The following is a 23033-nucleotide window of genomic DNA, read 5'->3' as shown; positions in this document are numbered from 1 at the left end:
TTTGAAACTGACACTTAAGGAATATGCCCCATTCCCACAGTTGGTACAAGTCAAAGCTGTCAGTGGAACACCAAGTCTGAGTGGGTTCCTCTTGATGTAAAACTGTGAGGTTTGGGCCTGGCCAGTTTGAATGGATAAATCGGCTCCTTTCCTTTTTCGTTGTTAATCCCTCACCCAAGGATGTTTTTCCATTGATTTTTAGAGAGAGGAGTGGAGAGGGGGAGAGACAGAAACACCGATTTGTTGCCACCCACACGTTCCCTGACCAGGGCCGGGGATCGAGCCTGCAACTGGGGTACCTGCCCTGGTCCAGTATTGAACCCAGGACCCTTCAGTCCATGGCCGACGCTCTACCCACTGAGACAAACCGGCTAGGGCTCCTTTCTATTTTAATCCTGTTGCACTGGTCTCTGGGAGGTAGAGCTCAATCCTGAGCCTCTGCTCCTGCCCTGGGTGAGGCGAAGGCTGCGTTTCTGGGGGGGCCCCATTGTGGGCCCCATTCCTATCGGGTACTAAGGTCAGTGGTTTTATTGATGCAGGAATTTCACACCGTTTTAGAAATGTTGAGCTAATTATTTCCTTTACTTTGCAATGTGGGGCCTTGGTCACAAGGGGGAGCAGGCGGGACTGGATGGATAAAAACAAAATTGTCATTGTAGAATCTGTGAGGCTTTCAAACTTTTCCGCCCTGTACCTCTCGTGGCAGAGATTGAGTCATCCAGAGAGGAGCCCTCGGGAATCAGGGAGGTGGTGCTGGGCGCTGCCAGCCCCAGGCAAGAAATGTCTCTATTCTCGTTTCTTCAAATTTCATATTCACCCATAGTACACGTCAATATTATCATAAATTGGATTTCCCTGAGTCTCCAGGAAGTGCACAATGACTCTCCCGTGGTTTCTAGTGCCTCCGGGATATATGTAGCCACGTGGAAAGGAGGATCTACTCTTGAAAGTGCCATATGTTGGGGTGCTGGAGCTACCAGATGAAAGGAAACGGGCTGGCTTCGGGGCGGCCAGGTTTCTCCACTGCATACCCCGCTCTGTTGTCTGCGCAGCTGCCAAGCTCCGGTCAGTGCTTACTGTGCTGAAGGCTTAGGCGGAATAGGTGAAAAATTACAGCAATAAGCTCTGGGTTTCGTCACAGCCCCACGTTCTTGCAAGGCAGAGCCAGTGTCCGTTTCTTTAATAAATGCGTGCTTATCTACTGGCTATGTCCCATTTGCCCTTTTACAGGTGGCGAAATGGACGCTTAGGTGGTAGTTTTCAGGTCAAAGAGTTCGATACTAATAATGCTAGGGTGTCACACTACCTCCCTGGTGCTTTCCAAAACACTTGTACTTTAGCTACATTGAATCCTCATAGCAACCCCGTGGGGGCAGATGCTATTGTGACAAGATTGCAGATGAGGAAACAGCTTCACCCAAACGGCTGACGGGGAAGGCTTTCGTGCGGGACATTTAGGAAACATTCACGTAGTGGCACCACTTAAGACCTCAGTGAGGACAAGGAGACGGGCTCTGCCTTCACAAGGTCCTGAGACCTAGCGGTCACCACTGAGAACCACTGGGCAGCCCTAGGTGCGAGGGGAGGACCTTCAGCTGGGTCCAGAAGGGCAGGTGGATTTTGTTTGTACAAAAACTGTCAAGCGCCGAAACCGGTTTGGCTCAGTGGATAGAGCGTCAGCCTGCGGACTGAGAGGTCCCGGGTTCGATTCCGGTCAAGGGCGCACGTACCTTGGTTGTGGGCACATCCCCAGTGGGAGGTGTGCAGGAGGCAGCTGATCGATGTTTCTCTCTCATCGATGTTTCTAACTCTCTATCCCTCTCCTTTCCTCTCTGTAAAAAAAATCAATAAAATATATTTAAAAAAAAAACACAAACAAACAAAAAAAAAACTGTCAAGCAATATACTAGCATAAGCCCGTCTGCCGTGTGGCTCGGTGGTTGAGCATTGGTCTATGAACCAGGAGGTCACGGTTCCATTCCCTGTCAGGACACATGCCTGGATTTTCGGCTCGATCCCTAGTTGGGGGCCTGCAGGAGGCAGCCAATTGATAATTCTCTCTCATCGTTTCTATCCCTTCCTCTCTGAAATCAATAAAAATAAATATAGAGACAGCGTAAGAATAAAAAGATTCCTCCCCACTGCGTCACAGCCTGTCAGTTCAATGTTGGCCATGTAGCAGGAGCAGCTGACTTCACAGCTAAACTCAGGATTTCTGAGAGAAACGCGAGCTGCTTTTTGTGTAGGTTGGGGATGTCACCTTTCCTACCTCGCTCCCAGAGGTCACGCCTCACAGCCAGTGAGAGAATCCTTATAGGCAGGCTGTCAGGTTCAAGTCCAGACTCTACCACTTAGCTGTGCGACCTTGGGCAAGTGACCTTTTTGTACCTCAGTTGCCCCATCTATAAAATGGGGTAATAGTATATTCCTCTGATACTTGGAAATTAAATGAATTACTATGTTCTCCGAGTAGAAATTGCTCTATGTTACCTGCTATTATGCATATTTATAAATAACTTTTCTGCAACTTGCTTTTTCTCATTGCCTTGGAGATCCTTGTCGGTGCATCAGGCATCAAATTCCAAAACCACAGATGAACCATAAGCTATTTAATCAGGCTGCTGTTGAGTGACATTGAGCCTGTTTTCATTGTACACACTTGGGAAAGACTCCCCAAAGCCAGATGCTCAGGTTACAGAGTATATAAATGCATTTGAGATGGTGATTCTTTCCAAAAGGCTGTAGGCTGGTAGCATTGTACAGCTCATTTGTTGTTTGCATAGATAGTACATGCGTGTAGTACAGGATTGAAAGTTTTACAAAGACACACGGGCATGTTTTTTTACGGAAGAAAAAAACAGAACAATGAAAAGTAAATCTCCAGAAGCAACCATTGCAGGAGGGAGCATTTGGAGGTGGCTCGGGATCAGCTCGCTAGAGGTTGCAGTGGGCAGGGGGCAGGGGTTTAGCCGAGGGCCTCACTGCCAGGTCCTCTGAGCCTCAGCTCTGCCAAGTTGCAGGACTGGTCTGCACCTTGGTTCCAAGGCAGAAAGCCGCACAGCCTGGAGCAACCCATCCCTTTGGACTTGGCTAACAAAATAGGGCCTCTCCCCTTGACTGCCCCTGGGTGTCTGCTCTTTCCATCAATCAATCCCCACTTCCCCTCCTAAATATGACGGATTTGGTTCTATTCAAAAGAAGATCCCTAAGTTCTGTTTCTTGTGTGGTGGAGTAAGTTTATAACGCCCCTTGTGAGTAACTAAATTCTAGACAGTACAAAGCAAACAACAGAAACCCTACCAACGAGCAACTGTTAGATGGTTCTGAAGAGTGAACAAAGGCAGGTGGGTTTGAGAGGGGAATTGAAAGTTGCAAGAAGGCCACAAGGTAAGTTTTTCTCGGCGGCGGCGGGGGGGGGGGGGGGGGGTGTTGCTGTGTGTGTTTCCCATCATGTTAACCTGAGGCACTGCTCTGCGCCAGGCAGCTAGGACTCTGGTAGGAAGCCAGCTGTCTTACTGACCTGAAGAACCAGAAGACAGAGTCAGAGTCACCAGAGCTACTGGAGAGGAAAATGCCAAGGAAGGAAAAACCCAAGTTGCATGTGTAAATTCAGCCCAAGACTCCTGCTGACCCCTGGACTGTGAGGCGTGGGGCAGACACAGGAGGGCTGACGTGAACTGGCTGTGAGCTGTCGCCCACTTTTTAAAAATATATTTTATTGATTTTTTTACAGAGAGGAAGAGAGAGAGAGAGAGAGAGTTAGAAACATCAATGAGAGAGAGACATCGATCAGCTGCCTCCTGCACACTCCCTACTGGGTAAGTGCCTGCAACCAAGGTACATGCCCTTGACCAGAATCGAACCTGGGACCCTTGAGTCCGCAGACCGATGCTCTCCATTGAGTCAAACCAGTTAGGGCTGCCACAGTTTCACTGTAGCAAACATAAATGTCCCCTGAAACAAAAAACAGGCACATCCTTTGGAGGCTTTAACAAAATCCAGAATGTCTACAACATTCCCTCCCAGGACACAATCCAAAACGACCTAATATACATGGGATCAGGAACTAGGATTCAAATGGTCCGGCTCTCTCATCAGAAACGGAGACAGTGAAACAGCATCTTTTAAATCTGTATGTTTTATTTATTTTTAATTCTCACTTGAGGATATTTTTTCATTGATTTTAGGGAGAGGAAGAGAAAGAAACATCGATGTGAGAAAGAAACATTGATCAGTTGCCTTCTGAACAGGCCCCAAACAGGGATAAAACCCAAAACCTGGGTATATGTCCTGACCGGAAATCAAATCTGCCACCTTTTGGTGCACTGGACAAGGCTCCAACCAACTGAACCACACTGGCCAGTGCTATTTATTGTACTGATTGATTTTGAGAGGAGGGGGAGAGAGATACATTGATTTGTTGTTCCACTTATTTATGCATTCATTGGTTGATTTTTTTAAATATATTTTATTGATTTTTTACAGAGAGGAAGGGAGAGGGATAGAAAGTTTGAAACATCGATGAGAGAGAAATATCGATCAGCTGCCTCCTGCACACCCCCTCCTGGGATTGTGCCCGCAACAAAGGTATATGCCCTTGACCGGAATCAAACCTGGGACCCTTGAGTCTGCAGGCCCATGCTCTATCCACTGAGCCAAACCAGCTAGGGCCATTGGTTGATTCTTGATTGTGCTTTGACCAGGGATTAAACCCACAACCTTGGCATGGCAAGATGATGTTCCGTCCAACTGAGCTGTCTGGCCATGGTCCAAAACAACATTTTAAAAATGCTGAAAGGCCCTAGCTCGTGGCTCAGTGGATAGAGGGTTGGCCTGTGGACTGAAGGGTCCCAGGTTCAATTCCAGTCAAGGACACATGCCTGGGATTGTGGGCTTGATCCCCAGTAGGGGGAATGCAGGAGGCAGCCAATCAATGATTCTCATCATTGATGTTTCTCTCTCTTTCCCTCTCCCTTCCTCTCTGAAACCAATACAAATATTTTTTTTAAAAAAATGCTGAAAGGAAACAGTCAATTGTAGAAGTCTATAACCAGTGAAAATAGGTATTTTCAGCCCTAACCGGTTTGGCTCAGTGGATAGAGTGTCGGCCTGAAGGGTCCCAGGTTCGATTCCGGTCAAGGACATGTACCTTGGTTGCGGTCACATCCCCAGTAGGAGGTGTGCAGGAGGCAGCTGATTGATGTTTCTCTCTCATCGATGTTTCTAACTCTCTATTCCTCTCCCTTCCTCTCTGTAAAAAATCAATAAAATTAAAAAAAAAAAAGAAAATAGGTATTTTCAGATAAAACTAAGAGACTATGTCACCAGCAGAAATACATTATAAGAAATGCTAATGTTGCCTGGCCACATGGCTCAGTGGTTGAGCATTGACCTATGAACCAGGAGGTCACGGTTTGATCTCGGTCAGGGCACGTGCCCAGGTTGCAGGCTTGATCCCCAGTGTGGGGCTTGCAGGAGGCAGCTAATCAGCGATTCTCTCTCATCACTGATGTGTCAGCCAGTCCTGCATGGAGAGGACCCAGAAGAGCACGGGGCCAGAGCCAGTGTCAGGAAGATAACCACAGGTCGCCTTCTTATGTTAAGTCCACACCAGCTCTTGGTGCCAGGCCCTATGCTGGGCCTTAGGCAGCGGTATCAGTAAAGTCTCACTATGTCGCTGCTCCCCGATGGCACCTAGTGCCTTCATGAGAGCAGGGACAGGCGTCTCATTACTGACAAGTTCCCCAGGACCCCTCACGGTGGTGCTGCCGAATAAGCTGCAGGTCACACATTCACTCAGTAAATACGGAGCCCCCATGACCTACTTTATCCAGGGGGAGAATACTGAGAAAGTACCCCAAACCACACCTCACGGGACTTTGCTTCGAGTGGGAGCGGAACAGGTGGGGACTGAGCCGCCCGCCTCTGCCGCCTGGCTCGAGGAGCAGCTGCGGACAGGTGTGCCCGTGGGCCCTGGCGGGTCCCAGCGGCTCTGCCCGGGTCACAGGCGGGGAAGGAGAGCAGAAAGAGGATCCACTGTTCCAATCTGATTTTATTGAAAAGGAAACATACAAAAATCATGTACAAAAAAAATTAACCAAACATGTACAGAAAATTCATTCCGGTATCTACAGCAGTGCATGTACAGTAATTTACAGGCTGGGCCATCCCTCCCCACTCCCAGACTCCTCCCTCTTCTGAGATTCCCCCTCCCTGACTCCCCTCTTCCCCCCAGCGCTTCGCCCTGGGGACTAAGGCTGGGGCGGTTTCCGCCAAAATATCCCACCCCCCAAATGAATGCCAGTGGTCACACGTGCTCTCTCTAAACCTATGCAATGGATTGATGGGGGAGCGGGGGTGGTCATGGGCAGAGCACAGGATTCACAGTCTGGGCCCTCCTGGCCACCCCCAGATGAAGGTGAGGCAGGCATGCCCACCACCCGCCGGCTGGCTCAGGGAAGATGGCTGGGCGCTGGGCTGGGGCAGCCGTCAGACGCACCCCATTCTCTGGCTCCAGGAGGCTAGTGGTCACGTTTGGCTCATTTGTTCTTCACGGGCCCCCTCCCCAAGAGGAGGGGGGGAAGCACCAGGGGCCTGAGGCCAGGCCCAAAGTGAAGGAGCACTGGGAGGGACCCCCCAGTGTCACCCCTGCAGCTGGAACGGGCAGCCAGCACCAGCAGCCTTTCCTGAGATGGTGGTGGGCGGCAGAGGCGGGCGGCTCAGTCCCCACCCCCTCGGTCACCGCCGCCTTCAGACGCTGAGTCCATCAGCCCTCTCTCCCCTGGCTTCTCAGCCAGGGACCCAGGAGTCCACGTCTCCAACAGTGCACCCCAGGCTGGGCCGGGGCTGGGTCTGGAGTGGCTGCCCGGGCCCGCCCCGGGACAGGCAGGGCTCGTAGTCCAGTATGCTACATGGTGCAGAAAATGTCCCCTGTGCTGGCCAGGGCGTCAGGATGTGGGAGGGTCCTGCCCCCCAAGTCCCCGACGTCTACCAGGCAGGTGCAGGCACCTAATTGGGCTCCATCTCTGGGGCTCCGCGGCCCCTGGGCAAGGGCAGCAGTCCCAGGATGAGATTGTACAGGACCCTCCACGGCGAGGGGCGGTGTCGCTGCTGCGCCTCTTGCCTCTGGGGAAAGAGGGAGAAGAGGAAGTCAGGAGGTGGTCAGGTCCAGGGGCAGGGAGGAGCAGCACAGGGTTCTAAGAGTGAGCTACATCCTCAAACAACCCTGCGAAGCAGCTGCTATTATTGTCAGTCGGGCCCAAATCCCAGTTCCTCTGCCCAGCTGGGCCAATGTCGTCACCTCGAGGAAGGACAGCAAGTGTTCGGTGCATATTAGCTGTGATCTCGTCACCGACTCCCGGGTGAGAAAGTCACCCAACCGAAGTACCATGGGGCTGAGGGGTGGGGCTGGATTGCAGCCCATCCTGCCCTCCCCTCAGAGGCTGGCGAGATGGAGAGATGGGAGCAGGGAGCCCACAGTCAGCGATTCTAGAACAATCTGTGGACGGAGGAGAACTGGGAACAGTTCACCACCTGCGCTGAGGCTGCACGGAAGTATGTCCAGGCAAAGCTGACCCCTGCCCTCTCTCTAGAGAGAGCATGAGGACTTGGGGTGCCTCTAGGACCCTCTCAGCTCCAGTGTTAGGAAAGAAGGAAGCTAGACACAAGACTCCCCCCAGTAAAAATGAAAGGTAAGTTACAGCACTCTCCCACCCCCATCCTGGGAAGGAGAAACCCATCTCAGAGATGAGAACAAGGCCAGATAAACCATCCTAATGATGGTCCTAATGGGTGCCTGGGGTAGGGTACCTGGTACCAGACCTGCCTCCTTATCACTTCCCACCAACCCTTGTAGGCAGGACGTAGCAAAGGGAACACCTCAGATTGGCACAAGTTAAAAGGCTGCCACCATTACACGGCTTCCAGGCGCTCCATGCCACAGCCACCCTGGTGAGCAAGCAAGCAACCATTTACTAAGGCTGAGGGTGGGCAGACCACCAAGGCATGTCCCGTGGAGACACAGGAGGGCACCATTTGGAGGAGCCAGAAAGAAAGCCAATAAATCAAATGTGAAACATTTTTTAAAAATTCCTAAAGATCCAACAATGGGTAAATGAACACGGACACTAGATGTTGATCCAGGGAAAATGAGGGACTCAAAGCTCTCCTGCCCATATGGATGAAGCTCAAGTATAAATGCAGAGGGGACAAAGTTTGGAGAGAAACACACACTAAATCTACAGGGCGTCCCCCAAAAATGTATACACACACTTTGAATAATTATAAAGGAAGTGTTTATTAAAATACATTTCACTTTCAAAATTGAACTATCAGCTGTTAAAGTGTGTATACATTTTTGGGGGACACCCCGTATATTATGCCAAAAACGCCCCACGGTCCTAAGCATGGTTTGTGGCCTGGTAAATATGGAGTAAAAGAATCAACACCTGCAGAGGAATGGGACCCCCCATTGTAAGAGTTTTCCTTGGGAACGGGCAGGGAGGGGCCGGGGAGACGGGTCACGGAGGGAACAAGGGGCTTCACAACCTCCGGTTTTTGTTTTTCTTTGAATAAGCAAGCAGTGCGGGTGTCATGTTCGGGCTGGACAGAGCCGTGTGGACGCCCTGCTGTTTGGTGTTCTCTATTCTCTGCTGTAGGCTTCCAATATTTTGTTTTAATCAGAGGCGGGGCTGTTGGCTTGGAGGCGGGGCCTCCAGCGGGGAGGGGCCCTAGGCCCCGCCCCCGAGCGGCCGGGGGAGCGGTGTGCGCGCCGCCTGCCGCGCGGCGGGTGGGAGGGGCGGGCGCGGCCGCGCCGCCGCTGCTGACTCACCGGCTATAAATAGCCCGGGATATATGAGCTGCTCCTGCGAGCACCGCCCTCAGTCCCCCGGCCGCGGCCCGGGCGCGCCGCAGCGCTCCTGCTGCCCCGGCCCGGGCCGTGCCAGCCGCCGCGCGGGCGCTCGGCAGCTCCGCGGCCACGCCGCCCCTCCCACTTGCCTGTCCCCGGCGCGACCCCGCCGCGCAGGGCAACAGCTGCCGCACATCTGGCGGGGCCGCCCGCAGCCCCTCCCGGCGGGAAGTCCCACCTGCCGTCTACCCCTCCCCCAGCACTCACCCGCCGCTCGTACAGCGCGTCGAGGTCGTCCGCCATTCGCCGCAGCTGGGCCCCGATCTCTCGGGCCCATTGCTCCTCCTCCCCCCGGATTCCCGGGGCTGCCTGGGTGGGGCCGCCCGCCAGGGCCCCCGGGGCGCTGGGCACCGGCGATTCCAGGTGCTGCTCCGCGGGCGAGAGTGAGGGCTGAGGACCTGGGAAAAGCCGAGGGGTCTGGTCAACACCCATGACCTCAATAGGCCCTGAAGTGCACCCGAGGGACTAGTTAGCCAGGGCCTGCGTCGCCCTTTCCCAAGCGCCTGATTTCTCTTCTGCCCCCGCCTCGTCTCTAGCGATTCCATTTTCCCCTCTTAGAGCCAGATTTGTCTCCCCAGGCACCATAAAGCAGGAAGAGGTCCTGGGGCGGCCTCTCTGGAGTCGCCTGTCCAGCTCCCGTTGGTCTGGAGGACCTTCCTCTTAGCCCAACTAAGTACCTCTATTCCAAAACAGGGACAGATACTGCCTGCTCCATTTCACAGATGGGTTAACTGAGGCCCATTCTAAGAAGTGGCCCAAGGTCACACGGGGATACAGCCACGGACTACACCCAGAGTCACAAGCCTCAGGTCTCCTGCCCTCTTGTGTCCAACCACAGGGAGGCCACACCCCCGGAAGTGGCAGGGGCCTGACCAGAGGCCAGGCGGGCTGCTCGGCGCCCCCGCCAGCGCCAGGGGGCTGGGATGCAGGAGATGCCTTCCTGCCCCACCCCCTCCTCTGACCTCTCTTCCTCCTGTCACCCCAGGTCCTGGCCTGGGGGATCCCTAAGCCAAATATCAGGGCCTCAGTTTCCACACCTGAGACTCTAGTCTTGAAATCGAGTCCCATCTGCCTCACTGCCAGGGAACTGAGTTGGAGAAGTTTCTCTCTCCGAGCCTCCCTGGGCTCCAGGGACAGGGTGGGGCTGGAGGGAAACCGGGACAGTCTTCCCCTGACACTGAGTGCCGGTGGAATGGGGCTGCCGGGCACCACAGGGTTAAAGGCCCATCAGGCAGGAGACCTTTAACCCTTCCCTCCCCAAGACTCACCCCTCCACACACAGACACACTTTCCCAACACAATGGCCCCTCCCCCCTCCTTCCTCCTGGACCGCATAGAGGGCGGGCCCTGGCCCAAAAGACCCAGATAATGGCAAAAGGCCACCCTCGACCCCTCCCCAAAGTCCTGAAGTGCCCATCCTCCCTCTCTGCCCACTCTCTCTCTCACTACCACCTCAGGGGACTGAGGGCACCCAGACCAGGGGAGAGGGGCTGGGAAACAGCTGTTGCCCCAGGCCCGGAAAAGGCCACGGGCTGCAACTCAGGGACTGCAGTCAGATTCCAGGAGGGACTTCCCACTCGGCCTCCCCCACCCCCAGCCTCCTACTCCGTCTTCCTGCTTCTTGCAACACAAAGACCACACTGGCCACACCCTCCCTGTGGCCCGGCCAGCTCGCCACCTCCCCCCACCCGCTCCCACTTGGCCAGTTCCTCAGTGTCTCTCTCCCAGCTCTCAACATCCCGGTGTGGGGTGGGCACTCACCGTTGGGGTGCGGGCCTCGGGGGCGGCTGCGGGGACCCCCAGGCCAGCGGGGGGCCCCTAGGGTGGCAGTGACAGCGGGCAGGGCAGTGGGGGCGCAGAGGTAGGCAGCTGGCAGCAGGGCAGGGGTGGCAGGGGCAGGAGGCAAACCAGGCTCACAGAGGCCGCAGGACACAGCTGAGGGCACCAGGCGGCTGAGTGGGAAGGGACGAGGGCCGTCACGGGCCAGGCCCTCTACGGGCTCCGGGGAGCTGCCCTCCTGGCGTGCTCGGGCCATGGTGCTCCCTGGGGCCTGCAGGACAGGAAGAGAAAGGTGCCGTCAGCCCAAAAGTGCAGGGGTCACCAGGGCCCCACAATACACACCCCCTACAGGGTCCACAGGCACCTCCACTCCTGCACACAACAATGAGTACACACAGGGCACCCACCACGCACACTGGGCCCAGATGGAGGTATGTGTGATGGTCACACAAGATACACACCCACCTAGGGACCTAGGGTTCAGCAGGGGCAGCCTCCCAATCACATGGTGATGGGCACACAGGAGGGACAGGGAGGCACAGGCTGGCTCTCACAGCAAGTTCAAGAGCTCACACAGGACCCAGATGCCGGGGGCTGTCAGGGGTGTGAGTGTGAGGGTTGATGGCCCCACAACACAAACTCACCCAACAGGACATGGGCTGGGGGGGGGGTCACTTTTGGGACACAGTGATGGGCACGCACGGAGGGCAGCCAGTCACTGGGATGGCTCCCCCAACACACACACACACACACACACACACACACACACACACACGAGGGCTCAGGCAGGACTGGCCAGCCCGACCTCCCACCTCATCTCCCGTTTGCACAGAAACATTGAGATGGTCCCAGTGTCGGACATTGCTACTCAGTACACAGGACACACACACACACACACACACACACACACACACACACACAGGAACACTGACCAAATGTGAGCACACAGACCGTCAGAAGAGCTATACAAACAATGCATGCTGCCTGGCACAACCCATCCCCCCCCATGCACAAACAGTCAGAATCTCACACACTGACCCACTGTTGATATGCCCATGCACACACACACACACACACACACACACACACTGACACACACACAATCAGCCAATACAAGCACAGACAGAAACACACACTTCTCAAACACATATACACCCAAGAGATAAGGCATGCACACCTCAGGACTCACACACATATCAACACAAAACGGACCCACACAGACCAACACAACGGAAACATGCCTACTTGTCACCAACTCTTAGATCCCAGGACACATGTAAATCAGGCACACACAGACACATGTCATCAGACCCAGACGCATCACCACACATTCCAGCAACGACACACAGACACAACAGCAGAAGAGAACATCAACCCACCCTCCTTCCCTAACCTCAAAACACCATCACCAACTGTCAGTCCCGGACACACACCACACACACCAGCCAACTCTAATCCCACACAGCCCTGGCAGCGCGCACACCTAAAGCTCCCACAGAAAACAGTGGTCTCACGTGACCGACATAAACACTACACACACGCAGCCCACATGACACACATGAGCCAGCCGATCGCGGAGACAAACCCCTCAGACCCAACACACACACACACACACACACACACACACACACACACACACGGGCTCAGACAAGCCCCATGCAAGAGGCTGCCAGCAACACCCACTGACTGCACTGCACAGACCCCACAGAGACGCGGTCCTCAATTCCCAGACACCGATGCCAGACACACAAGCCAAACAGAGACCGAGACAACCCCCCACCACACACACACACACACACACACACACACACACACCACACCATGCAGAACTCACAGACACCTGGCATCACATTCAGCAGGCACTCATCACAAACGCTTAGCTGAGACACATGCCCTGGAGATATACACAGTCACAGTCCACACAGGCAAGACACATGAGCACACACAAACAACACATCGGGCAGGATACACATAGAAGCACACAAGCACAGCTCACTCAAACAACACACAACAACCTAGCACGCCCAACAACACGGACCCAGAGAATCACCCCCAAACAGCATACACAGACAACTCTCACAGAGAACAGACACACGTACCCCACAATAAACAGAGCCCACCCCTCAGGCAGGGCAGACACAGACAGCACTCCATACAAACACACACGGGGACTCACGCACACACCCCGTGAGGCCACAGCCCCAACATTCCCGCGGACGGACACCACCACTCCCTGCGGACCCCAGCACAAACTCGGAGCCAGACACACGCACACACCCAGGCGAGACACCTGCAGATCCACAACCCCGCACACGCGCGCTCCCACGGCGGGGCCAGACGCCCCCCTGCGCTGTCACAGCCCCCCAACCCCGCCGCCGCCACGTGCGCCCGCCCCGCCCGCCAGGCGAGCGCGGGGCCAATAACCGGCTGTTGCTGGGGCGCAGCCCCCGCCCGCAGGAGCCGCAGACTCCGCGGCCGCAAGCCGCCCCCTGTCGCCGCCCCCAGCGGGTGCGCGCCCGGGGTGTGGCCGCCCCTCCATTCCGTACCCCCACCTCCACCCCTCCCGGACTGCGGACTGCGGACTGCGGGGGACGGGGCAGTCGGGGTCGACTCACTTCCCCGGGGCCGCACTGACCGCCAGGGGGCGCTGTCGAGCCCGCACCCCATTGTTTGTAAACAAACCCGCCAGACCGCTTAGGCACCTGCGCTCCTGGACCTTAGTGCCTCCAGCCCAGCGACCCCAGCCCAGCCCAGCCCAGAGTCCCTCCTGGGGGTAGAGGGTGGGGAGAGAGGGAGGCATGCGGTGGGGCTGCAGTGCGCCCCCAGTGCTCTCCGCGTGCACTCCCGCCACCTCCTCCAGGGAGCCCACCCGGCCTGGCCAATCGCGGCCCGCGGGACTCGAGGTGAGCACACTCACCCCGGGGGCATGAACACGCCAGAGGGGGCGGTGATGGGGGCGGGCGGCTTCCTTCAGGAGGGCGCGCCCGCGAAGCGCCGCTCCCTGCGGCGACTGCTGCTGCTGCTCTAACTGCAGTGGCTGCTGCTGTCGCTGTCGCCGCTGCTGCTCGAGCCGCAGGCGCGTCCACGTCGCGGCCGCAGCTGCCGATTCTGTTGCTGAGGCCGCCAGGCGCCCGCTCGCATGTGGCTCGCGCCGCGTCTCAGGCTGCCCGGCGGATCCTGGGCCGCTCGGCTGCTCCCCGCCCCGCCCCGCCCCGCCCCGCCCCCGCCCGGCGGGTCCCACGCTCCGCCCCCGCGTGACGCCACGGCCCCGCCCGCCCGCCGTGGACAAGTCGGGACTTGCTGGCGCGGGCCGCGCCCCCTAACTCGGCGCGGGGGGTTTCCCTGCAGCGGGGGTGGGGCGGGGCCTGGCCCAGGGCGACCGCGGGACAGCCGGACACAGACACTGACACACTGACACACTGACTGGGACCCACAGACACACACCCCGGAACCGCGCTCCAGGGTACACAAAGTCACGTGCTGGCAGGGCCGCGGGAAGCAGCCCAGTCGGACGCGCGGCCGCAGACTCACACAAGCGCACCTTGGAACAAGGGCGAGGAGACTCAGTCACAACTCTCCTGGGGCAGGTCCTCACACAGACCCCTGGGCACCCAGACGCAGGCGGACTCTCTGACACGGGTGCCTGCGGGACAGGCAGACGGACCCAGCGAGAACGACATACACAGGTGCACAGACACCCACACTGATGAGCGCATCCAGACCCACAAACTGACCGAGTTCACATTTGTGACATTCCCACTGAGCAGGCCCGCAAGTGCGCGCGCACCCACGCGCACACACAGCTGTCATGGATACCTGGACATACAGCTTGAACTAGATGACACTCTCCCAGGGACACACACAAACACAGCCACACCAGCTCACAGCTGACACAGCAACACTGGCAAAAATTGACCCCCATGGCCCTAGCTGGTTTGGCTCAGTGGACAGAGCGACAGCCTGCGGGATCTGGTTCCATTCCGGCCAAGGGCACATGCCCGGGTTGCAGGCTCCATCCCCAGTGTGGAGCGTGCAGGAGGCAGATCAATGATTCTCCCTCATCGTGGATGTTACTATCTCTCTCCCTCTCCCTTCCTCTCTGAAATCACTAAAAATACATTTTTTTAAAAAGGTTGACCCTCACAGAAGACATAGATCAAGTCAGACATAAAGAAACTGGCCATGTCCAGCCAGTGTGGCTTAGTGGTTGAGCATGACCTATGAACCAGGAGGTCATGGTTGGATTTTGGTCAGGGCACATGCCCGGGTTGCAGGCTCCATCCCTGATCAATGATTCTCTCTCAGCATTGATGTTTCTATCTCTCTCTCTCTCTCTCTCTCTCTCTCTCTCCCTCTCTGAAATCAATAAAAATATATTTAAAAAAAGAAAGAAAGAAAGAAACTGGCCTCCAACACACAATCATACCTGTGACAAGTTGCTGCTAACTGGCTCACCCACCGAGGGGACACTCTCTGGAGCAACGGGTTACACTTGCCACACAGCTGGCAGGGAACCCAGGGCCAGACGGAACCCCAGGCACCAGGCGTGAACATGCCCGGGCAGCCCCTGCACGGACTCTCACCCTGTCTTGTGGGTTTCAATTCCCTTTACCTTCTCAGTTTCCCATGGTCACTCCCACCCAGCCTGCCTGGCTCATCCCTGGCCTTCCTTCCCTCAGGGCCCTGGGCTCTGTCTCCCCTGAACTCTCCATTCCCTCTCTGTCACGCCCCTAACCAAACCATGTCACCACAAGGTGAGTTGCCTCTGAGTGCCTAGCACTGAGCTGGCCAAGAAGAGGTGCCAGCCCTGACCAGTTTGGCTCAGTGGATGGAGCATCGGCCTGCGGACTCAGGGGTCCCAGGTTCGGTTCCGGTCGAGGGCATGTGCCTTGGTTGCGGGCACATCCCTAGCGGGAGGTGTGCAGGAGGCAGCTGATCGATGTTTCTCTCTCATCGATGTTTCTAGCTCTCTCTCCCTTCCTCTCTGTAAAAAGTCAATAAAATATATTAAAAAAAAAAAGAAGAAAGAAGAAGAAGAGGTGCCAGTCCTGAGCGATAGTGGGCTTGCTCAGGTGCTCACACTCGCTTCCACCAGGGCCAGATCCTACAATTTCCCAAGAGAAGCAGGAAGTGCAGACCCCACTTGAACTCTCCCAACTTTAAATATGGGGGACTGATTTGACCTCCCTCCTTCCCTCCCTTTCCCCATGCATTAATGCGTTCATCCCCCTTCCTTCTTTTCTTCCTTCCAGTGTTTTTCAAACTGTGGGTCATGAGCAAACCGGAACCACTTTTGTGGGTCTTATTGTTTTTATTCAAGTTTATTGAGATACTAGAGGCCTGGTGCACAAAATTCGTGCATGGGTACAGTCCCTAGGCCTGGCCAGCAATCAGGGCCGATCTGTGGGGCAACCGGTGGGGTGATTGGAGTCCCCCACACGCAACCTCCTTGGCTGGGTGCTGCCCGCTTGCGGACCCGCCCCCCGCCGCTGCCACCAGTCGCCATCTGTGGGGCGACCAGCAGGGCCATTGGGGGCCCCTGCTCACACCCACCTTGGCCTGGCACCGCCTGCTCACTTCCGCCACCATCCCGCTGCCAGTGCTGTGTCACCTACGCCCGCCATGTTCCACGCTGCCCCCTGGTGGTCAGCGCACGTCTAACTCCTGGTCTGTCGAACTCCCACCCATGGGGACAATTTGCATATTAACTTTGTATTATATAGGATATTTAGACACAATGAAATTGACTTTTTCAGAGGATAGTTGGTGAGGTGTGAAAAATGTACTCTTGTACACCACCTCAATCAAGATTAAGAACATTTCTATCACCTCAAATACTTCCCTGTGCTCTTTAATAGTCAATTCCTTCTACCTGCAACTTGAATGGCTCTTGACCAGACTGAAAACAACACGAAATAGAGTGTCATTTAAAAAAAAAAAATCATGACGTCAAAGGAAAATATTGTTTTGTGAAACAGAACACGAAGAAAGTGTATTTTTGACTGTAATGAATGAGTTTAAAGGCATTTGAGAAATGCGGCTTTATGTATTTATTTAAAAAATATTTTTATTGACTTCTGAGGGGAAGGGAGAGGGAGAGATAGAAACATCAATGATGAAAGAGAATCATTGATTGGTTGCCTCCTGCATGGAGCCTGCAACCCTGGCATGTGCCCTGACCAGGAACCAAACTGTGACTTCCTGGTTCATAGGTCAATGCTCAACCACTGAGATCATGCATGGAAGTCACTGAGTGCAGTGTCTGACATGGAGTAGGCGCCTAATAAATGTTAGCATTTATCACCTGTGCAACTGGGTATTGTGTTTGCTCTGTGCCTGGCAGTGATGAAGTTAAGAGAGAGGCAGGCCCCAGCCCTGGGCTAGCTCCCAGTCCAGCCAGTACCCCTCACTCACTGGTCAGTGCCCTCAAGCTGCCCAGTCTAGGACTAAACACCAGTAGACCAGATGTGCTGGAATGATTTTCTGAGAAGAAAATGAGTGGGAAGAACTGGAGGAATTTGGGGGAGGGGGGGAGGGGGGAGAGGAGAGCAGGAAAGGGCCAGGAGTCACCAGGCTATAAGCAGTGTCACCAGTCAAGATCCTTCCCACTATTTAGTCCAGATCCTGTTCCGAATTATGATACACTATCTTCTGAGACCAGGCCCACAGCTGTGGCCCATCCCCCAAAGCCTACAGGCTGAGCTCACGGAGGAAGGTTCTGGGTCTAGATGGCCTGAATTAGAACTCCCAGCTCTGCCATCTACTGGCTGTGTGACCCTGGGCAAGTGGCCATGTCTCTGTGCCTCAACGTCCTCATCTGTGAGTTGGGACAATAAAGAGCCCTATCTCAGGGGATTTTGCAGTGAGAAGGTCAATAAAAATAAAGCACTAGGATCCTAGTGGGTGCTTCATACACGTTCCCCAGCATTCCTACTACCAGTGAGGGGGTCTCCTGACTCTCTGAGAATCTAAACAAGGACTTTAAACTATGGCCCTTAGGTTGGGGCAGGGGTTTCAAACCAGTGGCCCCAGGTGCACAGCTTCTCATTTGGAAGAGTAATGCCTCTCAGAGGGATAGCCTACGGCACAGTGAAGTGATGAACCGACCACACTGGAGCCAGGTGACCTGGGTTCAAATGACGGTCTTGATCAAGTAGCTTCCCCTCTCTGTGCCTCAGTTTCTTCATCTGTACAAAGGAGGTCACCACAGGACCAAAAATTAAATGTGAAGGTTAAATGAGTGCCTCTTCGTAAGGCACTCAGAGCGGCGCAGCCTCCGTGTGAAGTGCTAGTTAAAGAAATGTGTCCCAGCGACTTTACTGCAGACCCACACCCTTCCCCAGTCTCCTGTATGCCATTCTGGAAAAGTGGGTTTCTCCGCACGGCGAGAGGGAGTTGGGAAGGACTTAACTTTTCATTGCAGGGCCTGAGTCCTGGCTTTCCGCGGTGGGGAGGGGGCCTCCTGCATCCTCCCCCACCCCCCTCCCACCCCTGTGTAACCAGCCTCCCAGGCCCGGAGGCTGGACCGGAGCCGGTGGGGGCTGGGCGGGGGCGCCGGCGTCCGCAGGGTCCGAGAGGCCGGCGCGTGTGAAGGTTACCGCTCCCTGGCGGGGCGGGGGCAGCGCGCTGTTGCTGGGGTCTGCTGGGCCTGCCTGCGCCGAGCCCCCGCTCCTTCCCGGCCAGCCAGTGAGCGGTACCCGCCGCCGTTGCCAGGGGAAACTCGCCGCCCCGTTACCCAGCAACAAGCCTGGCCCAACCAGGCGCGAGGACCCCCCAGGCCCCGCCCGCCGCTGCCCACCGCGTGCCCAATGCCAGGCGGGCAGAGCCGGCCCGGCTCCCGGAGACGGCGAGCGCGCTCATTGGTCGCTACCGCGCCCGCCCGCATGCCCAGATCTGGGGGAGCCCTCGGCGCGGCGGGCGGGGAGCCGGGCCCCCGGGAGCTGCCGGGCTCAGGGCCTGTAAGCCTGAGGCCTGCGGCCGGCCCGAGTGAGGTCCGGACGGGCTACGGTGCTGCTGCCTCCGCCCCGCCCCGCACTCTTGGACGAGGATGGGCACTTGGGATGGGTGGGCAACAGGGGCTCTATATCCGTCCCTCTCCCCAGGAAGGTACGCTGGTGTTGGCCTTGGAAAAACAGGGACCTAGCGTTCCCCTCCCTGGAGACCTGGGCATCCTGACCCCATGAAGACAGGAGCTGGTTGAACCCCCAAAAAGGATTCAGGCATGGTGGCTCTTGAAAACAGGAACTGAGGATCCTCCCCCCACCCCAAAAAGGACCCAGGCGTCCTGACCCCATAAAAATAGGGGTGCCCAAAGAACCCAGGCATTCCCTGTCCTGTGACAAGAGTTCCCTCCCCAGGAGGTGCTAGTTTCCCAGCCCCAGGAAACAAGGGCTGAGGGTGCCCCTAGAAGGGGACCCAGGCCTGTCTGATGCTATGAAAGTTAGAACTAAGCACCCTGCCTCCACCGGAAACAGGACTCAGGCCTTTGGGTCCCCAGGCTCTGTCCCAGCGGCATCCCAGCCCTGGCTGTGTTTATATTGGAAGACCCTCGCCCCCTCCAACCTCCCCTCCCAGCAGTCACCAGACCCTCAGGAGTCCATTTCATTCAGATAACCACCTGCCCAGCCCAGGGTGCAGACCCGCCAGCTCCCCTCCCCTCTGAGTCCTTTCCCCCAGGGTCCAGCTTGTTGATCTCTCTGGCACCTGACCACAGCCACTCCCTTTACTCCCTACCTCCACCCCACTCCAGGGTCCCAGGCCTCATAGTGCCAAGGACCCTGAAATCTAAGCCCTGAGTCTCTCAGACCCACCCCACCCCCTCCAGACACCTGGCCAGGTGACCCAGCCTCTCATAGTAGTCCAGCGTGTGTCCAGGGGTGCCCAGGACCCTAGGTCTGGAAGATCCAGTCCCCCAGAACCTTTGGTTGGCCACAGGGATCCCAGCTTCAAGGGTCCCTGATGTGAGCCCCCGGGCCACTCCAGAGAGGCTCAGATTCCTCAGTCCCCATCCCAGGGAGACCCAAAGCCGCCCTGCTCCCCCAGCGCCAGACCCCGGCGAGCCCAGGTGCAGCCCGCCGCTTCCCTGGTACCTGTGGGGGGCGGAGTCGAGGATTACTCAGCCTCCAGAATGAGGCGATGACATCATCCTGGAGGGGGTTTGACTAATGGCCGCGCTGGGGGGGGCGGGGAAGTTTACCCGGTAACAGCGGCTGCCGCTCAGCCCCGCCCCCCGGAGAAGGGCCGAGAGGAGGAGGCATAAGCGCACACACGTCCACTCAGCATCCCCTCCCCCAGTATCCCACATCACACACATCTTACTGGGACAAGGGCAGGGATGGGGCGGGCGGGGGGGGGGGTGTTTGTGTGACTGTGTGGTGGAGAGTCCTCTGTAAGTTTGTGGAGTCAGTGGGCTGTGTGTCAGGGTGTTGGCACATGAGGGTGGTGGTTGTGTCAGGGTGGTGTGTGTGTGACCATGTCAGTGTGCTGTTGTGTATCAGTTGATTGTGTGTGTCAGTGGGATGGTGTTGTGTGTCAACATGTTACACGTATCCCATGTGTCAGGTTACATGTGTCCCATGTGTCATGGGGCAGTTGTGACTATGTGATTGTGTGTCAGTGTGCTATCATATGATGTTCTGGTGTCTTGTGTGTGAGTGCAATGGTGTGTCTGTCTATATGTTGTTGGTGTCAGCATGCTGTTTTGTGCAGTGTGCTGGTGTGCATGGGTAAGATGGTGTGTGTCCACGTGATCGTGTTTGTGTGACATTGGGATTGTATAAGTGTGGCAATGATGTGTTAGCAGGAAGGTCTGTGAACACAGGGTATCACTGTATTGTATTAGTGTGGTTGTATGAACCAGTGTAATGCTGTGTCCATGTGATTGTATCACTATGGTTGTGTCTGTGTAATGCTGTGTGTCAGTGGGGTTGTGTGTGTATGCCATGGTGGTGGTGTGTATGTGTACAATATGTCCATGGGATTGCATGTGTCACTGTGTATGTCAGTGGACTTGTTATGTTGTGTGCACTATGATGGTGTGTTAATGTGCTTTGCCACGTGTTGGGGGAAGATGTACATGTGTGCCACTGCTATTGTGTGTGTCTGGACAATGCTGTGTATAGTGGGACTGTGTGCATAACTGTCATTGTATCAGAAATATTGTGTGTCCATGGGGCTGTGTTATACAGTACTAGTATGTGCATCTTGCAGTGTTGTGTGTCATTGTGAATGTGTGTCACTGAGGTTGTGTTTTTCAGAGTGATGTTGTGTGTCCATGGCACTATATATATGGACATATTAATGAGATTGTGTGTCTGTGCAATGTAGCGAGTCACCGTGATCAGGCCATTGTTGTGATTGTGTGTGTCACTGCGATAGTGTGTGTGTTGGGACAAATTGACTGTGGTTTATGAGGGTGTCACTGTGATCACGTTTGTAACTGATATTGTGTGCTCTAGGGACTAAAATCATCAAGACTGCATGTGTGTGTCATTGTGATTGTGGGTTTGGGCAGGGCTGTGTGACTGTAGTTGTGTCCCTGCGATTTGGGGTGTCTGTGTGATGCTGTGTGTCTGTGTGTCCCTGGGACCGTGTGTGTGTGTGTGTGTGTGTGTGTGTGTGTGTGTGTGTGTGTGTGAGCGTGCTGCGCGGTGTCGGGGGAAGGTGCGCGTCTCCAGGCCTCCAGCCTGAGAACAGCGGCGCTGCGCTCTGATTGGCTGCGGCCTCGCCAGTGAGAAGCCGGCGAATCCTGCGGTAACTTGGTAACTCGGGACTCGGCCGCCGCCGCGGGGCTGGGGGCTGGGGGCTGGGGGCTGGGCGCGAGAGGGGCCCGCCCCCCCCATCTCCCGCAGGGCCCACTCCTGTGGGCGACCCCAACCCCGGACGCCCCTCGTTGGCTGCCCCTCGTCTCACTGCTCCCCAACCTACAGCTCTGTCCCCTTGACTCCATCTCGGTCACCTCTGCCTCTGCTTCCCCATCTCTGCCACTTGGCTAGGTCTCTGTCTCTTCATGGATGTCTCTCCCTATCTCTGTGTCCCTGTCCCTCTCTTTCTCTTTGTTTCTGTCTGCCACCTCCCATTTTTGTCTCTCCCTTGTCTCTCTCTCCACCATCTCTGTCTCTCCTTGTCTCCCCCAACTTTCTCTTCCTGTCTCTGCCTCTCCATCTCTGTCCCTCCCTCTACTTTCCCAGGCTGTCTCTCCTCTCTGTGTTTGTCACCCCTTCTTCTGCCTCAGTTTCCCCATCTTTGTCTCTTCTTTGTCTCTCCCACTTCTTGTCTTTGTCTCTCTTTCCCTGCCTCCCTCCCCCCATCCCCGCTCTCTCTCACTCCCACAGCCATGCTCAGAATTCACTTTTCATTCTGCGGAGACAGCCAGGGGACCCCCTCTCTATGTCATCCTTGCCCCTTCCCGCGGGGCCCGGTTCTGGCAGCAGGCCCCACGCAGGGCAGACTTCGGAAAAGACTTCCCGCCTTGGTTCAGCACCCGGGCTTTATCACCTGGGCCAGGCGGAGGCCGGGCGGCCCCGTGGCTTCCGGAGGCGCCCGGGCGGGATGAGCTCACTGCGAGTTGGCTAGGATTTCATCAGCTTCCTCTGCCGGAGTTACCCCTGCTCCTCACTTAGCCCGCACCGACCGCTAGGGCGAATCCGCCGGGCGCCTGCTGCTCCCTAGTGGCAAAAGGCGGAAGCGCAGGCGCCAAGAGAAAAGCCCACCTTTGCTCCTCAGGGCCAGCTCAGAAATGCTGCAAGTCTGAACCCGTTTGATCTTCACAATCCCATGAGATAGAGGCTACTTTAAGTCCTGCTTACAGTGGGGAAACTGAGGTCAGAGAATTGAGGTCTGCCTCCTAAGGTCACATAGCAGGGGAATGGAGCCTCTGGGTTCCCAAGGGGAAAGATGGGAATGTTTGTAACCAACAAGATGCCAGTGGTCATTCATTCATTCATTCAAGACTTACCAGGACGTCCTCTGTGCCAGGCACTGTGGTGGGTACTGGGGATACAGCAGTGAACAAAACAGACAGAATTCCTGTCCTCATGGGGCTAATACGCTGGTCTGGGGAAGACAGACAATGAAAGATACAAGCAACAATACAAAGTGAGTCTTGAAGTAGAAAAAGGAAGCAGGGAAGGGGGCTGGAGAACGTTGAGGGTGGTCTTATTCACTAGGATGTCCAAGGAAGGTCTTCCTGAGAAAGTGACGGTTGGGTAAAGGTCCAAAGGAGATGAGGGAGCAAAGAGGGCCTCAGACAAAGCGAAGGGCCGGTGCAAAGGTCCTGAGGCCAGAGCAGGCACGTCCAGGACAGTGAGGACCTAGTGAGCAGCTGGAAGAGCTGGGATTAAGGGAA

The 23033-nt window shown here is 55.9% G+C and overlaps 1 protein-coding gene across 2 annotated transcripts; it reads right to left on the bottom strand.

Annotated features, from left to right (window-relative positions):
* Positions 1-6034: 6034 nt before the first annotated feature.
* Positions 6035-13869, bottom strand: BBC3 (BCL2 binding component 3). Of its 2 annotated transcripts, none has more exons than XM_080644642.1 (4): positions 13605-13869; positions 10670-10958; positions 9116-9306; positions 6035-7125 (listed from the first exon to the last, which is right to left on the bottom strand). In XM_080644642.1, the coding sequence occupies exons 2-4, from the start codon at positions 10941-10943 to the stop codon at positions 7009-7011; spliced, it is 582 nt and encodes a 193-aa protein (XP_080500768.1). In that variant the 5' UTR covers positions 10944-10958; positions 13605-13869; the 3' UTR covers positions 6035-7008. The 2 variants fall into 2 exon arrangements, with proteins under 2 accessions (XP_080500768.1, XP_080500767.1); XM_080644641.1 differs by lacking the exon at positions 13605-13869 and adding an exon at positions 12965-13081.
* Between the last annotated feature and the right edge of the window lie 9164 nt (positions 13870-23033).

The sequence above is a fragment of the Plecotus auritus genome (assembly GCF_963455305.1).
Source record: "Plecotus auritus genome assembly, chromosome: 10".
In the NCBI taxonomy this organism is placed as follows: domain Eukaryota; kingdom Metazoa; phylum Chordata; class Mammalia; order Chiroptera; family Vespertilionidae; genus Plecotus; species Plecotus auritus.
The sequence above is the reverse complement of the archived record's forward strand: the minus strand, read 5'-3'. Positions and strand labels throughout refer to the sequence as shown.

Bases quoted from the DNA above. Each gene is read 5' to 3' on its own strand.
- BBC3 (XM_080644642.1), bottom strand. From the start codon at position 10,943: ATGGCCCGAGCACGCCAGGAGGGCAGCTCCCCGGAGCCCGTAGAGGGC. The intron at 9,307-10,669 runs GTGAGTGCCCAC...GGCTTTTCCCAG, and splicing joins CCGAGGCCCGCACCCCAACG to GTCCTCAGCCCTCACTCTCG. The intron at 7,126-9,115 runs GTGAGTGCTGGG...CTCTTTCCCCAG, and splicing joins ACGCGCTGTACGAGCGGCGG to AGGCAAGAGGCGCAGCAGCG.